This window comes from Prionailurus viverrinus, chromosome A2 (assembly GCF_022837055.1).
Source record: "Prionailurus viverrinus isolate Anna chromosome A2, UM_Priviv_1.0, whole genome shotgun sequence".
NCBI lineage: Eukaryota > Metazoa > Chordata > Mammalia > Carnivora > Felidae > Prionailurus > Prionailurus viverrinus.
The window spans coordinates 33,060,248-33,083,219 of NC_062562.1; the positions used below are offsets into that span (position 1 = coordinate 33,060,248).

The 22,972-nt window shown below is 41.6% G+C and overlaps 1 protein-coding gene across 2 annotated transcripts in view; it reads left to right on the forward strand.

The window, feature by feature from the left end:
* SLC25A26 (solute carrier family 25 member 26) overlaps positions 1-22,972 on the forward strand; it is a 138,540-nt gene that overhangs the window by 107,450 nt on the left and 8,118 nt on the right. For both annotated transcript variants that reach the window (XM_047840302.1, XM_047840309.1), the window contains one exon: positions 19,351-19,420. In XM_047840302.1, coding sequence (XP_047696258.1) covers positions 19,351-19,420 — 70 coding nt within the window. The remainder of the gene's footprint in view (positions 1-19,350; positions 19,421-22,972) is intronic.

Here is a 22,972-nt window from a genome sequence, read left to right on the forward strand (position 1 = left end):
GTTTACCTGTGCACTGGGTGATACACATTTCAGTTTCCAGGTTTGTGATTACGAGTAAAGCTGCTATGAATTTGCATGCAGGTACTTGTATGGGGACATACGTTTTTGTTTCTCTTGCGTAGGTCCCTAGGAGTGAGGTCATAGGGAAAATACGAGTTTAATTTGGTAAGACACTGTCCGAGGTGGAGGTTGCCCCATTTTGCAGCAGTGTGTAATGAGAGTCCCGGTTGCTCTGCACCTGTGTCACTTCTTGTTAAATCATTAGATTAAAAACATGGTTTTTTAGCTATTCTCATAGTATGTTGCTATCTCCTTGTGGTTTTAATTTGCAGTTCTCTCATGGCTAGACAATATAGAGTATCTTTTTCCATAACAATATTATTTTGTTTAAATGTCCAAATGTGAACTCACAGTGCTTCGTAGGAGACCGTTTTGGCCACTTCTTTTATTTTTGTAAATAAAATTTTTACAATTTTGTAAATAAATTTAAAATTTTTCAATTGTATAAATAAATTTTATTTTGTAAAAGAAAATCCATTCCCATTTGCTTTTGTACCCATAGAGAGATTAAAATACGTGCAAGAACTTTTCTATTATGTTTATGTGAGAATACTAAGGAAAATTCTTCCCCACAAGGACTTGAGCAGATCTCGTATGTGTTGTGCTGCAGGGGCGGGGCAGTGGGGGAGCGGTCTGGAAACAGAGAGTGGCCACTGTCATCTGAAGCCTCTTCTGCCTGCAGTTAAAGGTACCACCTTTTTGTCCAATCACTTCCTCCTGCTGCCTTCATTTCTCTTGAGCATACTGCTCGTCTCCTGACCCATTGGTCTCAAACCCTGGGTTATAATTTCATGGTCTCTTTCTCTGTCTGTAGCACATCACTCAGCAAGTCTGGGTGGACTCTGACTTTGTGGACCCTGTGGCCTCCTTCTTATCAGATTCTTATTAACTTAAAAGACGCAGTCGTGACACTTTCTCTTCTCTCTTATCCATTCTACACATTGAATTTATGTGATCTTCTTCAACATCTCTTTGAAGTTCTCAGCGGTTTGTAACTTTCTGAAACTCTAAAACCTAAAGTTGTTGGCACTCATGGATGTCCGCTCTGTGTCTTCACGGTTTTTTCCAGCTCCCTTCTCCCTGTACTTCGTTGTTCAAAATCTTTTCCCTCTAGCCAGAATAGACTCCTTCCTGCTTCTGTTTTTTGGCTGCTTTCTGAAATATGCTTCCACACCTCCAGACACTGTGCATCTTCCAAGACCAGTTGAGTTTTGTTGTTTTTTCCCCTCCTTGAAGTCTTCCAATCCAGGCCTTGAAGATTTATCCAAACTTACCTCACGTTTGTGTGCATTCCTTACTGGTATTTAATCACACACTGTCCTTTGTTTAAAACAACTGAGAACTGAGCTTTAGAGTACTGGAGCAAGGCCTCAGTCCCTTGCGTTTACAAATGGGTGACAGATGGTGTGAGGGTACATGTATTGTCTGTGCACTCTGAGTTGGACGTTGGCCCATTTCACAGCAATGCAAAGATGAATAAGAGGGTTAATGCCTTTGAGGAGCTTGGGGTCGATCGGAGAAGCACAACACCCCCACGTAACGTTCAGCTGATGTGTCTGTAATTGTACGCTCTGCAAGGAGATGTGGGGGCCAGTCCTCCTGACTCCCCCAGGGATGTCACTACACTGCCTCATTTCTTCTGTTTTCCCTTTCTCGTTGTACATAAAATAAAATTTTTACAGTTTTGTAAATATATAAATTTTGTTTATGTTTGCAAGAAAGAAGACTGACACCGTAAAGAAGAGGAAAAGTAAAAGGGGTAGATTATCATGTCCAGAATTCCTAAGAAGAAAATTTTCCTTTAAGATTTATGTTGTGTTTGGAACTTTCTGGCAACCCAACCAGAAGTGAAACATGATAGATGATGTGGTTGTTATTACCTGACAAAGACCCATCCCTTATTATTTCACCTTGTCCCTTGGCTTTGACTGCTGTCCTTACAGCTCTGTCATGGACCACCTCCTCTCATGTACGGCCTCTTGTGACCAGATTCCTAGTTGACGTCCTCACTCAAGATGTCTCAGGCGAACCAGTTCATATATTTGGGGGCTCCTGTATTCGGCGCATAGACATTTATAATTGGTAGCTCTTCCTGATGGATAGACCCTGTGATTATTATATAATGCCCTTCTTCATCTCTTGTTACAGCCTTTAATTTAAGTCTAGTTTGTCTGATATAAGTATGGCTACTCCAGCTTTCTTTTGACTTCCAGTGGCATGATAAATAGTTCTCCATCCCCTCACTCTCAATCTGAAGGTGTCCTCAGGTCTAAAATGAGTCTCTTGTAGACAGCAAACAGATGGGTCTTGTTTTTTTTTTTTATCTATTCTGATACCCTGTGTCTTTTGGTTGGCGCATTTAGTCCATTCACATTCAGTGTTATTATAGAAAGATACGGGTTTAGAGTCATTGTGATGTCCGTAGGTTTCATGCTTGTAGCGATGTCTCTGGTACTTTGTCTCACAGGATCCCCCTTAGGATCTCTTGCAGGGCTGGTTTAGTGGTGACAAATTCCTTCAGTTTTTGTTTGTTTGGGAAAACCTTTATCTCTCCTTCTATTCTAAATGACAGACTTGCTGGATAAAGGATTCTCAGCTGCATATTTTTTCTATTCATCACATTGAAGATCTCCTGCCGTTTCTTTCTGGCCTGCCAAGTTTCAGTAGAGAGATCGGTCACGAGTCTTATAGGTCTCCCTTTATATGTTAGAGCACGTTTATCCCTAGCTGCTTTCAGAATTTTCTCTTTATCCTTGTATTTTGCCAGTTTCACTATGATACGTCGTGCAGAAGATCGATTCAAATTACATCTGAAGGGAGTTCTCTGTGCCTCTTGGACTTCACTGCCTTTTTCCTTCCCCAGATCCGGGAAGTTCTCAGCTATTATTTCTTCAAGTACACCTTCAGCACCTTTCCCTCTCTCTTCCTCCTCTGGAGTACCAATTATGTGTATATTATTTCTCTTTAGTGCATCACTTAGTTCTCTAATTTTCCCCTCATACTCCTGGATTTTTTTATCTCTCTTTTTCTCAGCTTCTTCTTTTTCCATAATTTTATCTTCTAGTTCACCTGTTCTCTCCTCTGCCTCTTCAATCCGAGCCGTGGTTGTCTCCATTTTATTTTGCAACTCGTTGATAGCATTTTTTAGCTCCTCCTGGCTGTTCCTTAGTCCCTTGATCTCTGTAGCAAGAGATTCTCTGCTGTCCTTTATACTGTTTTCAAGCCCAGCAATTAATTTTATGACTATTATTCTAAATTCACTTTCTGTTATATTATTTAAGTCCTTTTTGATCAGCTCATTAGCTGTTGTTATTTCCTGGAGATTCTTCTGAGGGGAATTCTTCCGCTTGGTCATTTTGGATAGTCCCTGGCGTGGTGAGCACCTGCAGGGCACTTCCCCTGTGCTGTGGTGTATAACTGGAGTTGGTGGGCGGGGCCGCTGTCAGACCTGATGTCTGCCCCCAGCCCACCGCTGGGGCCACAGTCAGACTGGTGTGTGCCTTCTCTTCCCCTCTCCTAGGGGCGGGATTCACTGTGGGGTGGCGTGGCCCGTCTGGGCTACTTGCACACTGCCAGGCTTGTGGTGCTGGGGATCTGGCGTATTAGCCGGGGTGGATCGGCAAGGTGCGCAGGGGCGGGAGGTGCAGGCTCAGCTTGCTTTTCCTTTGGAGATCTGCTTCAGGAGGGGCCCTGCAGCACCGGGAGGGAGTCAGACCCGCCAGAGGGATGGATCCGCACAAGCACAGCTTTGGGTGTTTGCGTGGTGCAAGCAAGTTCCCTGGCAGGAACCGGTTCCCTTTGGGATTTTGGCTGGGGGATGGGCGAGGGAGATGGCGCTGGCGAGCACCTTTGTTCCCCACCAAGCTGAGCTCTGTCGTCTGGGGCTCAACAACTCTCCCTCCCAGCCCTACCATTCTCTGAGCAGAGCTGTTAGCTTATAACCTTCCAGATGTCAAGTCCCACTTGCTGTCGGAACACACTCCGTCCGGCCCCTCGGCTTTTGCCAGCCAGACTCGGGGGGCTCTGCTTGGCTGGCGGGCCGCCCCTCCGCCTCGGCTCCCTCCCGCCAGTCCGTGGAGCGCGCACCACCTCTCTGCCCTTCCTACCCTCTTCCGTGGGCCTCTCCTCTGCGCTTGGCTCCGGAGACTCCGTTCTGCTAGTCTTCTGGCGGTTTTCTGGGTTATTTAGGCAGGTGTAGGTGGATTCTAAGTGATCAGCAGGACGTGCGGTGAGCCCAGCGTCCTCCTACGCTGCCATCTTGCCAGGATCCTCTCAGGTGAACCAGTTCAGAACAGAACTTTTGGCTTTCATTCTGCTTGTCTCTAGCTGGTCTTCCTGTGTTGACCCCCTCTCAGTAAATGGCACAAGTATCTGCTGCTAGCTAAAGTAGAAAGCTGGGAGTTACTCCATAGTTCTCCGTTCCTCCCATCCTGATAACCCAGCCCGTCAACAAGTCCACTGCTCTCATTGAGGCCTCGGACTCGCTTTTGTCTCATTTGGCACTTTGGCTCCTCAGAAGGTCCCCCTGATTCCATTCTTGCTTCTCTAAAATGTGTTCTTTTCACAGCAGCCAGGGTGATCTTTTAAAGAAATCAATCAAGTCATACCACTGTCCCTTAAACCCATCGGTGGCATCTCTTTGAAAGAAGAATAAGATGTAGAGTTTAAGCTATGGCTGACACTGTTCCTGTGTCCTCTGGCCCCCTCCTGTGTCACCCACCTCCTGCCACCCACCCACTAACCACACTGCAGTCACAGTGTCTCCACTTACTGCTGGCCTTCCTTCAGTTCTTTATGGGCTGCTCAACTGGGGTGTTGCTTAACCCAGGACCCTTACATTTGTTGTGCCCTCTGCCACAAACGCTCTGCTAACATCGTCACTGAGCACTACTCAGTAGTAGTGAGCCTGCTGCATGTCAGGAACTTCTCGGCTTGGGGATAGCATGGTAAAGAGGACAGATGACAGTCCCTTTTCCTCACTGAGCTTCCATTCTAGGTCTTTCCCTAGGCTTTTCTCCTGGCCAGCTCCTTCTCCTTCCCCAGGCCTTAGGCCATATGTCACCAGAGAGAGGACTTCCCTTTCCACCCCTCTTTGGAGGAAGACCTTCTCATCTTCCCTCCTCAGGAACCATAGCCCCTGTTTATTCCCTTCCTAGCACTTTAATAAAATTTGTTCAGTTAGGACCTTGTATCACCTGAATACTTAAAAAACATATCTGTTGTGTGTTGAGCAGATACTATGCGCCAGACACTGGGCTAAGTAAGCACTACACGTTCATTAGCATCTGATTCACATCACCCACAACCTGGGGTGGGAGGCCTTGTCGTCTGCATTAAGACAAGGAAAGGGGCTGAGAGAGGTTGTCTTCATCTGTAATCCAAGTCTCAGTTTCCTGTCCAGCACCCTTTTACTGTGTTAACATTGTTAATGATAGTAACTGTAGTAACAGCATAATACCCAACATTTCTCTAAGTTACAATGCACCAGGAGCCATGATAACGACTTTCCACGGATTATCTCCTATTCAAATTGCATTGACTCCTTAACTTGATAGTATAGAGATTAAAAACACTGGCTGGCATATTTCTTAGACTCTCCCAAGCATCTGTGGTTCTCCTGTCCTTGGGCAGGGATTCAACAGTGTTCGCATCAGGAGTTAGCCCTGTGACCGGCCAAGGGTGAGCACAGGTAAAGGTAATGAGAAAAGCCAGACCACATTTTTCTGTGTGTTTGTGTTTAATTTCTTGTAGTTCTTCGCTTATTGGAGGAAGGAATTTTGTCTTCTGATTGTTTATATATATGTTTATGTTGTTAATAGTTCTTTTACACAGCAGGTGTCTGTAACGATTTACTAATTGAAGTTTGGCATTCTTTCTTTTTCAAATTCAGTGCAGAGTTAGATAATATATATTAACTGTTTCATTTATAATGAGTTTCTTTTAGAAGTATGTCCACCACTATAGCATATGGGTTTACTCTTACTGAGCTTTAGGTCAACAATAAGCATATTTTGGAAGGATATGATAAAATTCCCTGTAAGAATGTCACATTTTTTGTATTAACTGAATATTTAACAGAAGTAGCAGTGTAGTTTAGAGGATTGTTAAGAATGTGGTCTGGTCTAAACAGGCTTCTAGCCACAAGGTGTTACAAAGTTGCAAAGCACTAACTAGAAGAAATGCAAGCTTTAAGTTCAGATGCAACTGTTGAAGTAAAATGAAAATAAAATAATTTTGGTTATGTAAGACTGTGTCACCATGCTGATGATTTTGTAAGCTGAAATCTTAGCTTTGTATTAGAAATCAGGTCAGGGGATTATTCTTTGAGTTATAGTACAATGTATAAAGTCGTCACTTAGATTTTTGATGTCTACTTCAAGTGTTTTTAGAAGTTAGTACTTTAGAAAAACCTGGTTTTATTCAAGTGGAAGAGTAAATAACTTGTTTATTCTTGATTCTTATTTTGATAACACTTAAAATGTCTATCACCATATTCCAACCCATGACAAAATTCTACACTTTTTAACTATCTGAGTAATGCTTTAGGGGAGCCTGGGTGGCTCATTCATTAAGCGGGCAACTTTGGCTGAGGTCATGATCTCCCAGTTCGTGAGTTCAAGCCCCATGTCAGGTTCTGTGCTGACAGCTCAGAGCCTGGAGCCTGCTTCAGATTCTGTGTTTCCCTCTCTCTGTGCCCCTACCCCGCTCGGGCTCTGTCTCTGTCTCTGTCTCTGTCTCTCTCTCTCTCAAAAATAAACATTTAAAAAATTTAAAAAATAATAGCAGTTTAGAAGATGCTCAGTGCTCATTGTCCTCATGTACACACTTTCATTTCTAGTGTCATAATGGACATGTTTGGTCAAAACATAGATTGCTAATAAAGGCATGCTAAAGATTGAGAAGGGAAGGATAACAGATTTTGCTTTGTTTTGCGCGCGCACGTGTGTGTGTGTGTGTGTGTGTGTGTGTGAGATTTTTGCTACAAGCTTAGGGTAAGCTTGTACCCTAAATTAAATATATCAGTGTGGAAGAAAACACCTGAAAATAAGACCAAAGTATTTGTTGTATGTCCAGACCACCAGTTGAGTCAGAATGTAAGCAGCTGATAAGGATTTTAGCAAAATCGCAGAATGAAGCAGGCATCTTTGAACAATTCAAAAACTACAAGAACATCTGAATTCTTAATTCGCATCCTGGAAGATAAGAGACACTTTGTGCAAAAAAAAAAAAAAAAAAATCTTAGTGCCCTTTCATTCAATTTATAAAAGTAATAGGTGACATTTTCTTGTTTCTAGGGCCACTCAGGTAGAGGGAGAGAGAGAGCTCCCGTAATATGGGAGTTAGGAAAATAAAAACTTCCTCCTTTCAGGTGGGATTCCGTTTGTAAGCAAAATGTTTTGTAAGTTGTTGTTTTGTGTGGTTTGGGCAAGGCAGAGAGTGAAAAAGAGATGTCCAGGAGCGCTAAGTAGGGTGGAGGACTGGCCTCTTTAGCAGGGGCCCTGAGACAGTAGCTGGCAAGGTCGTGGCTTCTGGAGCTCTGACTTCCTCCCCCAGCCCTCCTGTGACCTGGGCACCCAGCTGCCCATCCATGGTAGCTGCAGCGAGAGGCCACAGTGATGATGACACCACGCAGTTCCGTTCCTGAAGGTCAGATTTAAGCCTGCCTCATCAGTGCGACATCTTAGAGGGTAGGGGGTTAGGGTCCTTGGTCAAAAACAGTAAAAACCACGGCAGGATTCTTCCTTTGTCTTCTTTCTTTTTTACATTGATCTCCTCCCTGGGCAAGTTAGTGACTGTAAGGAGATAAAGAGAATCAGTCCCTTAGAAGATGGCTATGTTGAGTCACGTTGCCTTTTTTGCTGAGACAAAGTGTGAAAAAAGAGGCGAGTTGACCATGCTTTAGTTTCATCAGATTATCAAACATAGTACTTTAAAAATGCCTAGGGTCATGCATCCGGCTTCTGTTCAGGTCCTGATCTTGCAGTTTTGTGAGCCCGAGCCCCACATGGAGCTTTGTGCTGACAGCTTGGAGCCTGGAGCCTGCTTCAGATTCTGTGTCTCCCTCTCTCTACCTGCCCTCTCTCCCTGCTCATGATCTGTCTCTGTCTCTCATAAATAAACACTAAAAAAAATTTTTTTTTAAATGCCTATAATGATTCCAGTTTCTTGGGAGTTTATGTACCTTGCCAGTAGTTGACTTCAGAGGACCCATGTCTAGGTTCACATGAAGCCTCCTTTGAAAAATGAGAAAAAGGGGCGCCTGGGTGGCGCAGTCGGTTGAGCGTCCGACTTCAGCCAGGTCACGATCTCGCGGCCCGTGAGTTCGAGCCCCACGTCAGGCTCTGGGCAGGCTCTGGGCTGATGGCTCGGAGCCTGGAGCCTGTTTCCGATTCTGTGTCTCCCTCTCTCTCTGCCCCTCCCCTGTTCATGCTCTGTCTCTCTCTCTGTCCCAAAAATAAAAATAAAACGTTGAAAAAAAAAATTTAAAAAAAAAAAAAAAAAAAGAAAAATGAGAAAAAAGGAGGGAGCTTTGTTTTTGTTTTTTAAATTTGCTCTCTGGTTATTTGTGAGCATTTTTGGTGCTTGTTTAGTCTGTCTGGCTTCAGTACGCACTGGGATGGCGTTGCTGCTGCTCCGGTGTCTCTCTCGGCGGCCGTGCCCCGTTGATCAGAGCCCTGCGTCCAGCTGACCCTAAACAGAACCTTTGACCCACATAACAGCTCGCCGGAAAGCCTTGTCCACCTCCGTCACTTGGGAGTCCTGGAGGTGGAAACTGTTTGCCGTTCCCGGTCTATGTGGTTCTCTGCTGGGCCAAGAATGAAAACTTGGGATTGTGATGTTTGGCCAGTTCTTGTCTTCCCCTGCTCTTTACACAGAAGTGAAGTTATCAAACACTAGGTTGTCGCTCTTCATCTAGGGAGCAGGCATTTGCTAGCCTTCTGTAAGGAACAGAGCAGGGCCTGTGGGGAAGGCAGTGAGGTCTCTCTTCTAGAGAGTTAGGGGTGAGATGAGACTGCTCATGAAGGTCAGTGAAAACAGTGACTCCTTACTGTGTATATTTTTCTGGTGCTGTTGAGGAAGGAGGCTTGCCAGTATATTTGTTTCCAGCTACATGGGGCTTAGCAGTGCAGTCCCTCCGTTCTTTCATTTCACCGATAAAAATCTTTCAAAAATATTGTTCCTTAAATATAGTAAGCCAGGTGTGCGTTTGCAGGCAGAATTATTAAAAATAATCATACCTGTTTTTGTTGACTCCCAGTCAATATGAGCATGAGTTACTGTAATTTGTTTTATTTTAACTGTTACTCAGTGATATGTCTAGATATTGTTAACAGAACAGGACCCCTTTTCCCTACCCAAAACTGACAAGACATCCAGAGCCAGAAAACTCCGAGAGCACCCAATCAGAAGAAATGCCTCTCTAGTAAAACTTAGTCACATTTACCCCAAATTAATACTTTTTAACTGTAAAACCTCAATATTACTAAGCAACTCAGCATTTGAGCCCATCTTGATTTTGCTCAAGAATAATAAATGAGTTATTTATTACCTTTAATTACCACCACAGTCATTCATTAAAGACTTTGTTACAAATTCTTTGTATCTTCACCACCTTAACTTGTCTAGAAGTCAAGTATCTCAGTATCCCAACGAACCAAATACAGTTTCACCAAAAACGAGTTTATATACCAGCCCACACAAAGTTGGTGCTTTGACACATCTGTGAATGGTTTCCATGCAGCCTCCATTATAGCTATAATTAGCCTGTGTATTATAAATGATTCCTAATCATCCGTTAGGTACATCCACCTTCAGTTAGGAAAACTACTGTAGCCATTTGATGATGTTGCCAGAGCCATAGTGTGGCAGAAGTGAGAGCTTGACTGTGGTCTCAATTGTATTTAGTAATGTTTTCGGTTTAAAACTTTGCTTGGGAGATCTCTTTTGAAGACATGTTGGTATATGACTACTTACAGAGAGATGATTCATTTAATTGGATAATAACAGGGTGCCTGGGTGGCTCAGTCGGTTGAGCATCCGACTTCGGCTCAGGTCATGATCTCCCAGTTTGTGGGTTTGAGCCCCACATCAGGCTCTGTGCTGACAGCTCAGAGCCTGGAGCCTGCTTCAGATTCTGTGTCTCCTTCTCTCTCTCTGCCCCTCCCCCGCTCATGCTCTGTCTCTCAAAAATAAATAAATGTTTAAAAAATTTTAATTGGATAATATTTTGAGCAGCTGTTGCTTTGTTTTTTAAAGTGTATGTTCCACAGTGGCCCTATCAGCTACAGTCTGGAGAGCGTTAGCGCATCTCTGCCGTCTCCACAACATTCTGGTGGTGGACTCACAACACTAAGGCCTGCACAGAGGATTGTCTTTTGTTTCGTCTAAATAAATTGTCACCTGAGGTTATTAATGTGACTCAAGGAGATGATCCTGTACACGTGCCTACCCTTGTACCCCCAAAAGCATTGGTAAAGTTTCATAAGCCTGCAGTACTGGAAGCTGCGTAACTACTTTTGAGTATGACAGCTGAGGTCCCAAACTGGGAGTTTTCCTGCCCTAAAGCCAGAACACTTTTTTTCGATTTGTTACTCATTTATAGGACAGTAGTGTACATTCGGGTGGGTCTTTTGAAGTGAAAAACAAAGCCTTCTCTTCATGCTTCATACTATTATGCTGTAATAGAAAACACCTGACCCAGGCCTGCCCTCCTAGCCGTTTAATAGCACTGAACTTGGTGTTTGCTTTCTATCCTTTGAATGAATACTCAGGCTAGTAGCTGTTACTCTGGGGTTAGTGGCAGGGGGGTGGGAGTGGGGGTGGGGGCTGGGGAATGCTTGGGAAAGCCAAATTAGGTCATGCTGCTCTTCCTCTCATAGGCCTTGAGCCGTGAGTGAAGAATTGCTTGGGAAAGTAAGACGACCTACTTGTTTTCTTGTGCTACCAATAGGTATTCAGGATTCCTCGTGATATCCTAATGGATGATAGAAATAATGTTAATTTTAAAAAAGCTCATGTTAGGGGCGCCTGGGTGGCTCAGTCGGTTAAGCCTCTGACTTCAGCTCAGGTCATGATTTCACAGTTAGTGAGTTTGAGCCCCGCATCAGGCTCTGTGGTGACAGCTCAGAGCCTGGATCCTGCTTCGGATTCTGTCTCCCTCTCTCTCTGCTCCTCCCCTGCTCGTGCTCGCTCTCTCTCTCTCTCTCTCTCTCTCCTTCAAAAATAAAAAAATAATAAAAAATTAAAAAGCTCATGTTAAAAATTGCATATCTTGGGGCGCCTGGGTGGCGCAGTCGGTTAAGCGTCCGACTTCAGCCAGGTCACGATCTCACGGTCCGTGAGTTCGAGCCCCGCGTCGGGCTCTGGGCTGATGGCTCAGAGCCTGGAGCCTGTTCCCGATTCTGTGTCTCCCTCTCTCTCTGCCCTTCCCCCGTTCATGCTCTGTCTCTCTCTGTCCCAAAAATAAATAAACGTTGAAAAAAAAAATTGCATATCTTTATAAACAGTATGAATGATGAAATTCGAAGTCTGTATGTGAGTAGTATTGTACCTACTTTAACCTCCTGTATTTCGTTGTACTATAGTCATTTAAGATGTCAACATTAGGGGAAGCTGGGTGAACGGTATATGGGAACCATATTATTTTTGCAACTTTTCTGTAAGGGTAAAATTTCTTCGAAGTGAAGTATCTAAGCTCTTGGAAATATTTTGTAATCAAGCTATGTTATGGAAACTTAATAAAAGTTATAGACACTAAGCTGTGAACCAGACTCCAGGCAGCTGTGAGGATAATAGTGAGCAAAGGAGATGTTTTGCTCTTATGTAGAATCTTGTAGTTCTGCCATGAACATGCCTACCTGTTGTCACTTACCTTCCTAATCAGGAAACAACCATGTAAGCAACATTAAGAGTAATTTCTGCCTGTCTCATTACTTCCACTTGAAATTTCTCATTGACCTGAAATGGTAACAAATATGCATGGGTTCATCTGAAAATTTCAGTTTTTATTTGAAAAAGAAACAGGACATTGAATTGGGATAAATAAGCCAATATTAGGTAAAGGATGCCATCTGCTTTTTTAGTTTTACTTATTTTCGTTCGCATCCTCTATCATAGGAGTTGAGATTCCCAATACTATGGTTTTTCACATTTGGGCTCACTTTCTGCCCTCATCCCTACACTCCCTAGTCATTTATCTGCCTGCACAGTAGCCATTAGACCTCCATGGAGGTGGAAGTACTTACTTAGGTTGAAAAATTATGGCAATTTAAATGTTTTGGTGTTCAGATAGGTCCTTAAAAAAAAATCCTCCATTACAAACCCACATTATTTGAACAACTTGTACAGACATCACAATATTTTAATAACTTACATATTGCAATGTAGTTGTATTAGAAGGTGAACTGTGTATGGTAGTGAGGAATCTTACAATGATGCATATATATTATCTTGTCTACAAGACCCATGGCTTTGCGGGGAGCCACCAACCAGCTTCAGCTGTCTTGCTTACTGTCTCTCTGACCTTTGGCCAATTCCTTACAGTCATTTAGCACCGCCCTCATACCTGTGTTTGCAGATCATAACATTTTCTAAAACTAAATAAGAAATATAAAATCTTTAGCATACCTCCTGGAACATGCTAGGTGCTCAGCAAGTGGCAACTACTCTTGTCACCAGTAATCATTCCTACTGTTGCCTGCACTGTGTTTTTATTCCATTTTCCAGTCTACTCAAATTATTGAGAAGTCACTAGCAATAATATTTACGTTTCCACTGACTAACCTTTCCTGTCTTCCCAGCCAGTTTTTTGTGGATCTCAACCTCGTCGTCCCTGCACATTGATGAACAAATTTGTCATTTCACAGTACTTTGGTAATTCATATGCAGTACTTTCTACCAGTCAGGTTTTTGTTGTTACTAGTGGTGGTGGTGCTTAGGAATTTTAAAGTAGTTCCCAAGTGAAACATTTGTACATAAATTGATCTTTTTAGCTTGGTCTCAATATTTTCCAAAGTTTTGTTGTTGTTTTTTTTTCTTTTGAGACAATTCCTCATGAAAAAAAAATGCACTCCTCTTATGTAAAGCAAGTTGTTTTGGGCAGTGACAGAGTTTGTTCATTCGCTTGGGTATTTGAATAGCATTCCGGAAAAAATTATGGTCTGTATGTGGAAGTAAGGTGTCTTACAAATACCCTTCTGTTGTCCAGACAGCTCTAACTTGCAGGTTCAAGGCCTCTTCTTTCTATTCTGTACCAGAAGGTCTCACCCGTTCCAGTTCTGCTGTTGTCTGTTTAAACGTTGGCTAGTTACTTAACTTCTCTGAGCCTCAACTTCCTTGTCTGTAAAATGAGGATAAAAAGGCACATCCCTCAGAAGAGTTGGAGGTAATGAGAGTTCATGTATGTAAAGTTCTCAGTGCGTGGAGCGTAAACAAGTTCCATGCAAGTGTTTGTAATTGTTCTTTCTGTCCTGTTCTGTGTCTGCCACTGAAACTTCTCACTGGATTCTAAACCCTCTGGTTCTAGAGATTTTTTTTTTTTTTTTCAAATACAACATGATTTCTTCATATGTTCTTAGACTAAATTATTCTGGCCAGGTGATAATGGAAAGTTATGCTTATCTGTGGAGATTCTATTTTTAAATTGTGTCTTCAGCCATCTGAGTCTATTTTGGGCAAGTGCCCCCCGCCGCTGCCCCAACACAATTTTTTTCCTCCTAGATGAAAGCAGACAATTCTGTGAAGCCTTCTCCATCACCTGCCTTCTCTCTCTTAGAACCCTTTTCTGCCCACACTGTGCCCCTGTCAGATGTTAGACCTAGGGACTGCTCTTCTGTTTTCCTTTGAAAAAAGTGCCTGATAGCCAGTTGCTACTCCGTAAATGTTGAATTTATGAATTACATAACATTTTTGGTTTTTTTCCTTCTTCTGTATGACCTGTAATTCACATCTTATTATTTGTCCTTTATTATTGGTTATAAAGTCAGCATTATTAGTGTATTTTCGGTTTGTTTTGAGTAAACTTCTGCTCTTTGGAGCTCTTGAAGATACCAGTAGATTAATTGAGGATGACCTTCAGTCATCACTAAAGTCCAGTTTATGTTTAATTTTCCTGTTCTAAAAAGTCAGCAAATTAAATCATGGTGTTAAAACTGGCTTTTGCCTGATAAAATGCTCATTCTTCCACCTCTAAAGTAAAAAGATAATAGGGGCGCCTGGCTGGCCCAGTTGGTTAAGCGTCTGACTTCGGCTCAGGTCATGATCTCGCAGTTCGTGAGGTCGAGCCCTGTGTCGGGCTGTGCGCTGACACCTCAGAGCCTGGAGCCTGCTTTGGATTCTGTTGTCTCTCTCTCTCTCTGCCCCTCCCCTGCTCACGGTCTGTCTCTGTCTCAAAAATAAGTAAACATTAAAAATTAAAAAAAAAAAAAAGATAATCTTTTTTTTGTTTCTTCTGCTGCCACTAGTGCTTGTATGAATTATGGAGAAAATAATGCTTTCCACAGAAGCACAGAGATATTCACAAACATTAAAGCATTTACTAGAAAAGTACCAAGTATTAGACTCAGTGGCAAGGCTATCTTCAGAAAGCTACGTGTGATAAAATATTTTTTAGCGTCTCTGTTTCCATGAGAAGTTTACAAAAATCTATTTGGCAGCTGTGCCCTTAGGCTGGTGAATTTAATAGATACACTTTTTAAGTAATCATTCTCATTAAGCGGAAGGAAATGTTGGGAGCCCTCCGATACCACACATTGTTATATATTTAATTAAGTAATTTGCATACTTAAGCATGTGACTTAAAAGTTGTTACCTGATTTCAGACTATATTACAAAGCTATAGTAATTAAAACAATAAGATATTGGCATAAAACCTGTGTGTGTGTGTGTGTGTGTGTGTGTGTGTGTGTGTGTGTGTGTGTAATTTATGACAAAGAAGGCAAGAATATACAATGGGGCAAGGACAGTGTCTTCAATAAATGGTGCTGGGAAAACTGGTTAGCCACATGCACAAGAATGAAACTGGACCACTTTCTTAAATCATACACAAAAATGAACTCAAAATGGATTAAGGACTTGAACATAAGGCCTGAAACCATAAGACTCCTAGAAGAAAATGTAAGCTCCTTTAACATAGATCTTGGCGGTGGTTTTTTGAATCTGACCCCAAAAACAAAAGCAATAAAGGCAAATGTAAACAAGCGGGATTACATCAAACCAAAAAGATTCTGCAAGCAGAGGACATAGGCAACCTACTGAATAGGAGAAATTATTTGCAAATCATATCTGTTAAGGGGCTAGTATCAAAATACATAAATAATTCATAAAGCTCAACAGCAAACAAACCATTTGACTTAAAAATGGGTGAAGGATCTGAATAGACATTTTTCCAAAGAAGACATACATGACCAACAGGTACATGAAAAGGTGTTCAGCATCACTAATACTAATCTTCATGGAAATGAAAGAACCACGATGAGATATCACCTTACACCTGTCAGAGTGGCTGTCATCAAAAAGATAAGAAATAAGTGTTGGCAAGGATGTGGAAAAAAGGGAGCCCTTGTGCATTGTTGCTGGGAACGTAAATTGGTGCAGCTCCTGTAGAAAACTGTATGGAGATGTCTCAAAAAATTAAAAATAGAACTGCCATGTCATCCAGCAATCCCATTTCTGGGTACTTACGTTAAGGAAGTAAAAACACGAACTTGAAAAGATATCTACATCCCTGTGTTCGGTGCAGCATTGTTTATTATAGTAAAGATAGGAAACACTCTAAGCATCCATTGACAGGTGAATGGATAAAGAAATTCGGATATACATACACACAATGGAGTATCATTCAGCCATCAAAAAGTATGAAATCTTGCCATTTGTGACAGCATGTATGGACCTTCAGGGAAGTGTGCTAAGTGAAATAAATATGAGAAAGACAAATACTGCATGATCTCTCTCTCTCTCTCTTTTTAATGTTTATTTTTGAGAGAGTGTGTGTGAGCAGGGGAGGGGCAGAGAGAGAGGGAGAGACAGAATCTGAAGCAGGCTCCAGGCTCTGAGCTGTCCACAGAGACCCCAATGTGGAGCTTGAATTCACAAACTGCGAGATCATGACCTCAGCCAAAGTCAGATGCATAAGTGACTGAGCCACCCAGGCATCCTTGTATCTATGATCTCTTTCATGTGGAGTCTAAAAAACATATATATATTCATAGGTATGGTGAACAGCTGGATGGTTGGTAGGGGTGGGGGATTACTGAATGAAAGGGATCCAGAGCATAAAAGAAAAAGAGCATAAATCACACATAAAAATTGTTGAAATTGACCAAATAGGGCCATCTATGTCTTTATTTATATGGCATCTTCCCCATTTCTGTAGCAGCCTTCTCAATATTCTAGATATAACATCACTGGGGAAATATTGAGAGTAGGAAATTAGTACCAACTTTGGTGTTTTTCTTTCAATTGTGATATATTTGATTGTCTCTAAAAATGTCATGCCACCATCACTTGGTCATTTATATTATTCTAATTATTTTAATAAATATATTCAAGAAATCTTTTTTCTAATATTTGTCATCATTACTGAATTGCATACCAGTAGGTTAGAGTTCCTACCCAGTGCATTAAGGCAAGAAAAAGAAATAGAAGGCAGTAATCCATATTGGAAAGAAGAAGTGAAATTATGTTTATTCACAGATGATACAATAATGGATGTAGAAAATTTGAGGAAATCTACAGAGAAGCTATTAGAATGGATAAATTTAGCAAGGTGGCAGTATACAAAATCACTACATAAAAATCAATTTATTTCTACATATTAGCAGCAATCAGAAGCTGAAGTTCCTAAGGCAGTACCATTCACAAGAGTGTCAAAATATTAAATACTTACGGATACTTGGGGATAAACCTCAAAATACAAGTCCAAAACATATATACTGAAAATTATAAAAACACTTTTGAGAGAAAATAATGGAGACATAAATGGAGAGATATGCCATAAATATTTATGGGTCAGAAACTCACTTTTACCAATACCTCCATTCTCCAAGATGATCTGTATATTTAATGCAATTCAGGTCCAAATCTCAGCAGACTGTTTTGTAGAAATTGATAAGCTGATTCTCAAATTCATATGGAAATGTAAAGAACCTGGAATAAGAACAATTTTGAAAAAGAACAATACTGGAGAGTATTCCATGATCTCAAGATTTACTGAACACCTGTAGTAGTAAAGGTAGTATCCAGTTGGTGTTAAAATAGATCTATAGATTGGAGCAGAATACAGTCTAGAAGTAGACTCACACATAAACGGACAACAGATTTTTGAAAAAAGTGGGAAATTAGTTAATTGGAGAAAGGATAGTCTTCTTGCTGGAACAATTAAATACTCATAGGTTAAAAACATAACAAAGGAACCTCAATCCTTACCTTGCAGCATACATAAAAACTAACTCAAAATGAATGGTAGATCTAAAAGTAAAACCTAAAGACCAAACATTTCTAGGAGAAAACATAGGTGAAGTATCTTTGTGGACTGAGTTAGACAAAGATTTCTTATATGTGTCACCAAAGCGTGATCTAGGTCTAGGAGAAAATATTTGCAAATGACTTTTATCTGGAATGTATAAAGAACTCTTAAAACTCATTGATTAAAAAACCCAGACAATTCACTGAAAATGTGCAAAACATTTGAACAGACACTTCACTAAAGGAGATTGAGGGGTGGCATAAATGTACCTGAAAGGAAGCTCAACATCATTAGTCATTGGGAAAATATGAATTAAGACTACAGTGACATACTTCTACACACCTATTAGAATGGTTAAAATTTTAAAGTACCAGTAATACTGTGGGTAAGGATGTGGAGAAATTGGAACTGGTCAGAATGTAAAATGGTACAAGCAACTTGGAAAGTGATTTTGTAGTTTCTTAGCATGTTAAACGTATTCTTAGAATGAGATCCAGCTATTGTACCCCTAAGTGTTTCCCCAGGAGAAAGGAAGGCATGTGTCTGTATAGACCCATACATATAAATATATGGCTTTTATTTTAGCCATCATAATGGCTTTATTTATAATAGCTAACAGTTGCAAAAATCCCAAATGTGCTTCAGTAAGCAGAAACCTATTGTAGCTATATAATGCAATATTAATTAGGAGTTAAACAGGAATGAAGTATTGATGTACACAATAACATGGATGACTCTTAAAAAAATTCTGAAGATAAGAATCCAGGTTAAAAAAAAATGAATGTCCAATTACCTTTACATAAAATTCTAGAAAAAGCAAACTAATCTAGAACGACATCACATTGTGTAGGGGGGTGGCAAGGAAAGTCAGGAAAGAGGAATGGCAGAGAAAGTTTTTGGGGGTGATGGACATATTCACTATCTAATTATGGCCGTGTGTGTGTGCACGCATGTGCGTGTCAGAGAAAGAAAACAAGTTGCATACTGTAAATATGTGTAGCTTGTTGGATACCTACTTAAAACTCAGTAAAGTAAAACAAAAGCAAAAAGAAAGAACAGAATGCAGGCTGTGCTGTTAGAAAGCCTAAGTAAAAGGCGGGTAGTAAGTAACAGGACCCAACTGTTAAGGTTGTTGTGAGGAGTATTAACACATGTTCAGAGACGAGACCAGTGCCTGATTCATCCGATGTGTGTTCTCCATCCGATGTGACTGCATCTTGTCTCTACTGGATCAGCAGCTCTTGGTGAGCAAGGCACCATGTCTCTGCCATCATTTTGCCTAGTTTGAAACTTGGAATGAGTGTTTATTTGTATAATCTTCAATTTATTTCATGAAAAGTGCAAAAAATGTTTTGATGAATTTAAAATCCCTGCATAAGTAACAGAATTCACATCCTTCAGACATGGGCAATATGGATAAAGACTGAGAGAAAAACCCGGAGGAATATGGCAGACAGACACTGCTGTGGACTCATTTGTGAATTATGTTATTTATATGTTTAGAATCAGAGGGGAAATATTTAAAATGTTACCTTGTCTTAGAGATCTATCTTTATTTTTATTTGTACTCGTATACACAAATGTGTGTAGATCATGCACATTTCCTGAAAATTGTTTCCTTTGAGCACTCAAGTGTAGCTGTCACCCTTTTTCTTTTTTTTTTTTAGAATGCAGTTAAGTCCTTGGGAAAATCGCTTATGTCATCAGTAAGGAATGTCACCAAAATAGCTTCTCACTTAAGTTCCCATCCCCAGAGCTAACCCATGGGAGGGTCTGATAAATTCAAATATTTAATAACTTGTCTTTTTCTTTCTCCTTAAACACAGGCCCTCTGGTCCTGGAGGCAGGATCACGTGGTGGATTGTTGGCAGTCAGCAGTCTGTGGAGCTTTTGCAGGTGCAAGGGATTATATTATACTGGGAAAGACCAAAGGGGGGAGAAAAATGTGAAAATATTAACTATGCAAAAACAACATTCTTTAGAAATTCCAGGTTGTTTAGATGAAGAGAGTTCCACTAGTTGTTTGAGAAAAGAGAGTGACTTCGGGGGCAGGGTGGAAACAAACCCTGCTAAAAAGGTGTCTGCTTGAAAGACAACCAATTTGTTTTTGACAAATTTTTCTTTCTCTTTTTATCTTTATTAAAGCCTTCACTCAGGCCCTTGGATTATCTCAAAGATGATTTATAAAGTCCTCTCTGGGAAGAGACTTGCCGTGGGTGCAGGGCTAAGTGTGCAGCTGTCTGCCTTGAGCAGTGCTTTGGGGGTTTCAGTGATTCCTGCAGAAGGCAATGATTCACGGTTCGTGTGACATGTTTGACAGCACCACAGATTAACTAGTGTCAGGAGGGCCGAGGCTGCTCAGCAAACTTACCGAAGGCTCAACTGCTCTGTGGAGAAAATACGGAGATCTAAACATCTGGCCATTTTCCAGGCATTAAACCAAGAGCAAAGTGACAGTGTGCAATAATAGTGTGTTATCCATCACTAAGTCATGTGAATTTTCCAGTGAGGCTGTAATGAGGACTCGGGTGCTTTACAAAATTGAAGAAGTGATAGGCTTAGCAGTCTAAGAGAGAAGTGCATTTTGCTGTTGCACATAAAGGTGAATTAGAATTACGGTTGAAATAAAGCAAAGTGGAGATGCGCCAGAAAACGTAAACTGCTAGTTTTGATGTGTAGCCAGTAAAGAGGTAAGTAGTTTTAGAATGTCAGCTTTATTAGGAAATGATTCTTTTGCCATTTGTGTAATGGTTGTTGGATTGGGTTTTGGTTGTGGTGATTAGGAAAACAGAAAGCATGTATTTCATAGGATTCTTTATTAATAATTGGACCCATTTGACGTGTAGAATTGATAATCAAAAATAAGAATCTTACCTCTAGACACGAAACCGCCTCAAATGGATTATGATGGGTAATTGTTTCCACATGACCCTTCGTCATTAGCTGTGTTAAATGACTAGGTGGTCTTGATTCACTTTCCGGAGGTCAAGAGTCTTTACTCCCCAGTCCTTAAGTGAAATGTGTGGGGTTTTTTTTGACTCCCTCCAGGGGACAGAGTAAGCATTACGGAACTTTGGTCATCCTGGATAAGGAAGGGCACTTCTTAAATTTAGCGCTTCCATAAAACCTCCACGTGTTGAAGTAAGAAGGGTATATTCTCCGGTCCCATTTCCGAAGTAGCTCATTCAAAGATTTGCTTACAAATGCACTGTTTCTGGTAAGGAAATTTACATTCACTACAATGCCTTTTTCCAAATAATGCTTTGTAATGAGTGCTAAGCAGTTAGATTAGTCAGAAGCGGGGAGGGAAGAACTAGTTATCAGCCATCCGCGGTGCGGTAGGATCCTTTCAGCCGGGCCCTTTCAGTCTGGGGGCTCCCCGGCGGAGTGTGGCCCAGCAGTCCTGTGCTCTGGTGACTGATGGACGCTTCATTGTGAAGCAGGGAAGGGACTTGGTCGGAGAAACATACCTGGTGTGGGCCAGCTTGCTGGACTTAAGAGAATTGTCAGGTCTCAGCTCTGCCCCCAGTTCCCTTCCTGTTACAGACACGCCCCTCCCGGCCTTGGGGGGGGGGGGGGGGATTACGGCAGGGCTAGGTGAGATCACGTGGGTATAAGTACTTGTGATCTATGACACCGAGCTGATTGATGAGAGGTATTATTTCTACTGCAGTAGAAACACCCAATACCCAGAAAATGAAAAGCTGTCATCACATCGATTCCTATTCACCACTGCATTGAGAGAATAGTATGTTGATAAGAGTTTCTATACATAATTATCTCTAATAGCATGTGGATTTAAAAACTCCTCCAATTCAGTTGCCTTATTTCTTCTGCTGAGATTTTGTAAGTGAAGGAGTTTGTCAGGTTCTGCAAAAATCCACTGAGGGTAGATCCACGTGTGTTTCTTCCCAGATCCACGTGTGTTTCTTCCCAAAAATGAGTGTATTTTTGTTTATATCTCTTTTGTTTTGAAATTTCAGTTGGTGTGCTGTGACAGATACAGTTACTATATTAAAAACTTTGTGAAAGATAAACATCATTTAAAAAGTACCGTAACTTGCGAAGAAGCGATGCCCTGTAGGAGTCTGTTGTGACACGGTGCATTGCACACCACAGAGGAATGAATAACGCCTGGTCGCCCGGGGCCGCCCCTTGCAGGCCTGCACGCTCAGACTCCCCAGCCTCACGCGGCCACAAAGGCAGTGATGTGAGACTTGCCTGTAAGTCAGAAATTAGATTACTCTTCCTTGGGCACATTTCTGGTTTTAAACTGGTTAAATCATCACGGATGAACCACTCTGGCCCATGTTTGGCGCTCTTCTGTGCCCGTGCTTGTTGTATAAACTACTTGGCACAAATATCCAAAAATGTCCCTTGAGATTAGAGGTGTTGATGGCTTGTCATGCCAGAAATTCCCTTGGCTTGTGGTCAGGGGTTAAACGAGGGGAAAAAAAAGGACTTTGCCAACTTCCTCCCTTCAAGTTAACTTCTAAACGTACAGCCATAATTCAGTCTAACTAATTATGACATTTGCTACTCTAGTGATACGTGCTTTGATAATGTAGTGTTCTTTGGTCAGTTTCTCATAATTAACATCTACTTACATTTTCTAAGAGAGAAGGAGTGAGACTGAAAGACAGGGTTGGAGGGAAGGAAAGAGAGAGCTTCCCATGGCTTGAAATCCCAGAATAGGGTGAAGGATTTGTCTGGGTAAGACATGGGAAGGCATGACGCCAGCTTTAAACAGAAACACCCTTCTGTTGTTGTCGAAGCCCTCCATGTCTGGCCACTTGTTTGGAGAGCATATGCAAAGGAGGTGCGTGGACGTGCTGTTCTTGCTGTGAGCCTCATCAGGAGATGGGAGGCCGGCCAGGAAGGGACAGTGCATGGCAGCCCTGCGCAGTCCTGTCCCCACCACCGCTTTCACAGCTTGTTGTGAGGAAAGTGGCCCCTTTGTCCAGAGTGCTAAAGAATCTGCAGTTGTTCAAGGACACACGACGTGTCATTTCACTGTAAACGTCCCGTTTCCCCCGAACCTGGTGCCTGAAAGCAGTTAGCCCAACATCCTGTAAAAGTCTAACTCTAGTGGAGCCCGTAGAAAATGGTTTCATGCGTGATGTGCTGCACCAAGTAATTATTTCCTGTCTAATATGTTAGCATGCTCCTTGTATTTATTACCAGCAGTTTACAGTTCCCTTAAGTAAAATGTAGAAAATAACTACATTTTAACTAAAAGCATAGGTCCCCAGTGCCCTCCCTGTTGTGACCCGTCATTCCATTACACGATCTTCACAGGGCCTTCTTTGCAGCCTCATAAGAAATATTGTGAGGGCTGTGTATCACAGCAGTCGTTGACATTTGAAGACATTAAAATTGGTTTCTTAATAATTTGCATAAAATACAGCTACCATCATGGCTGTAAAATTAGGACCCATTTAAGCATAT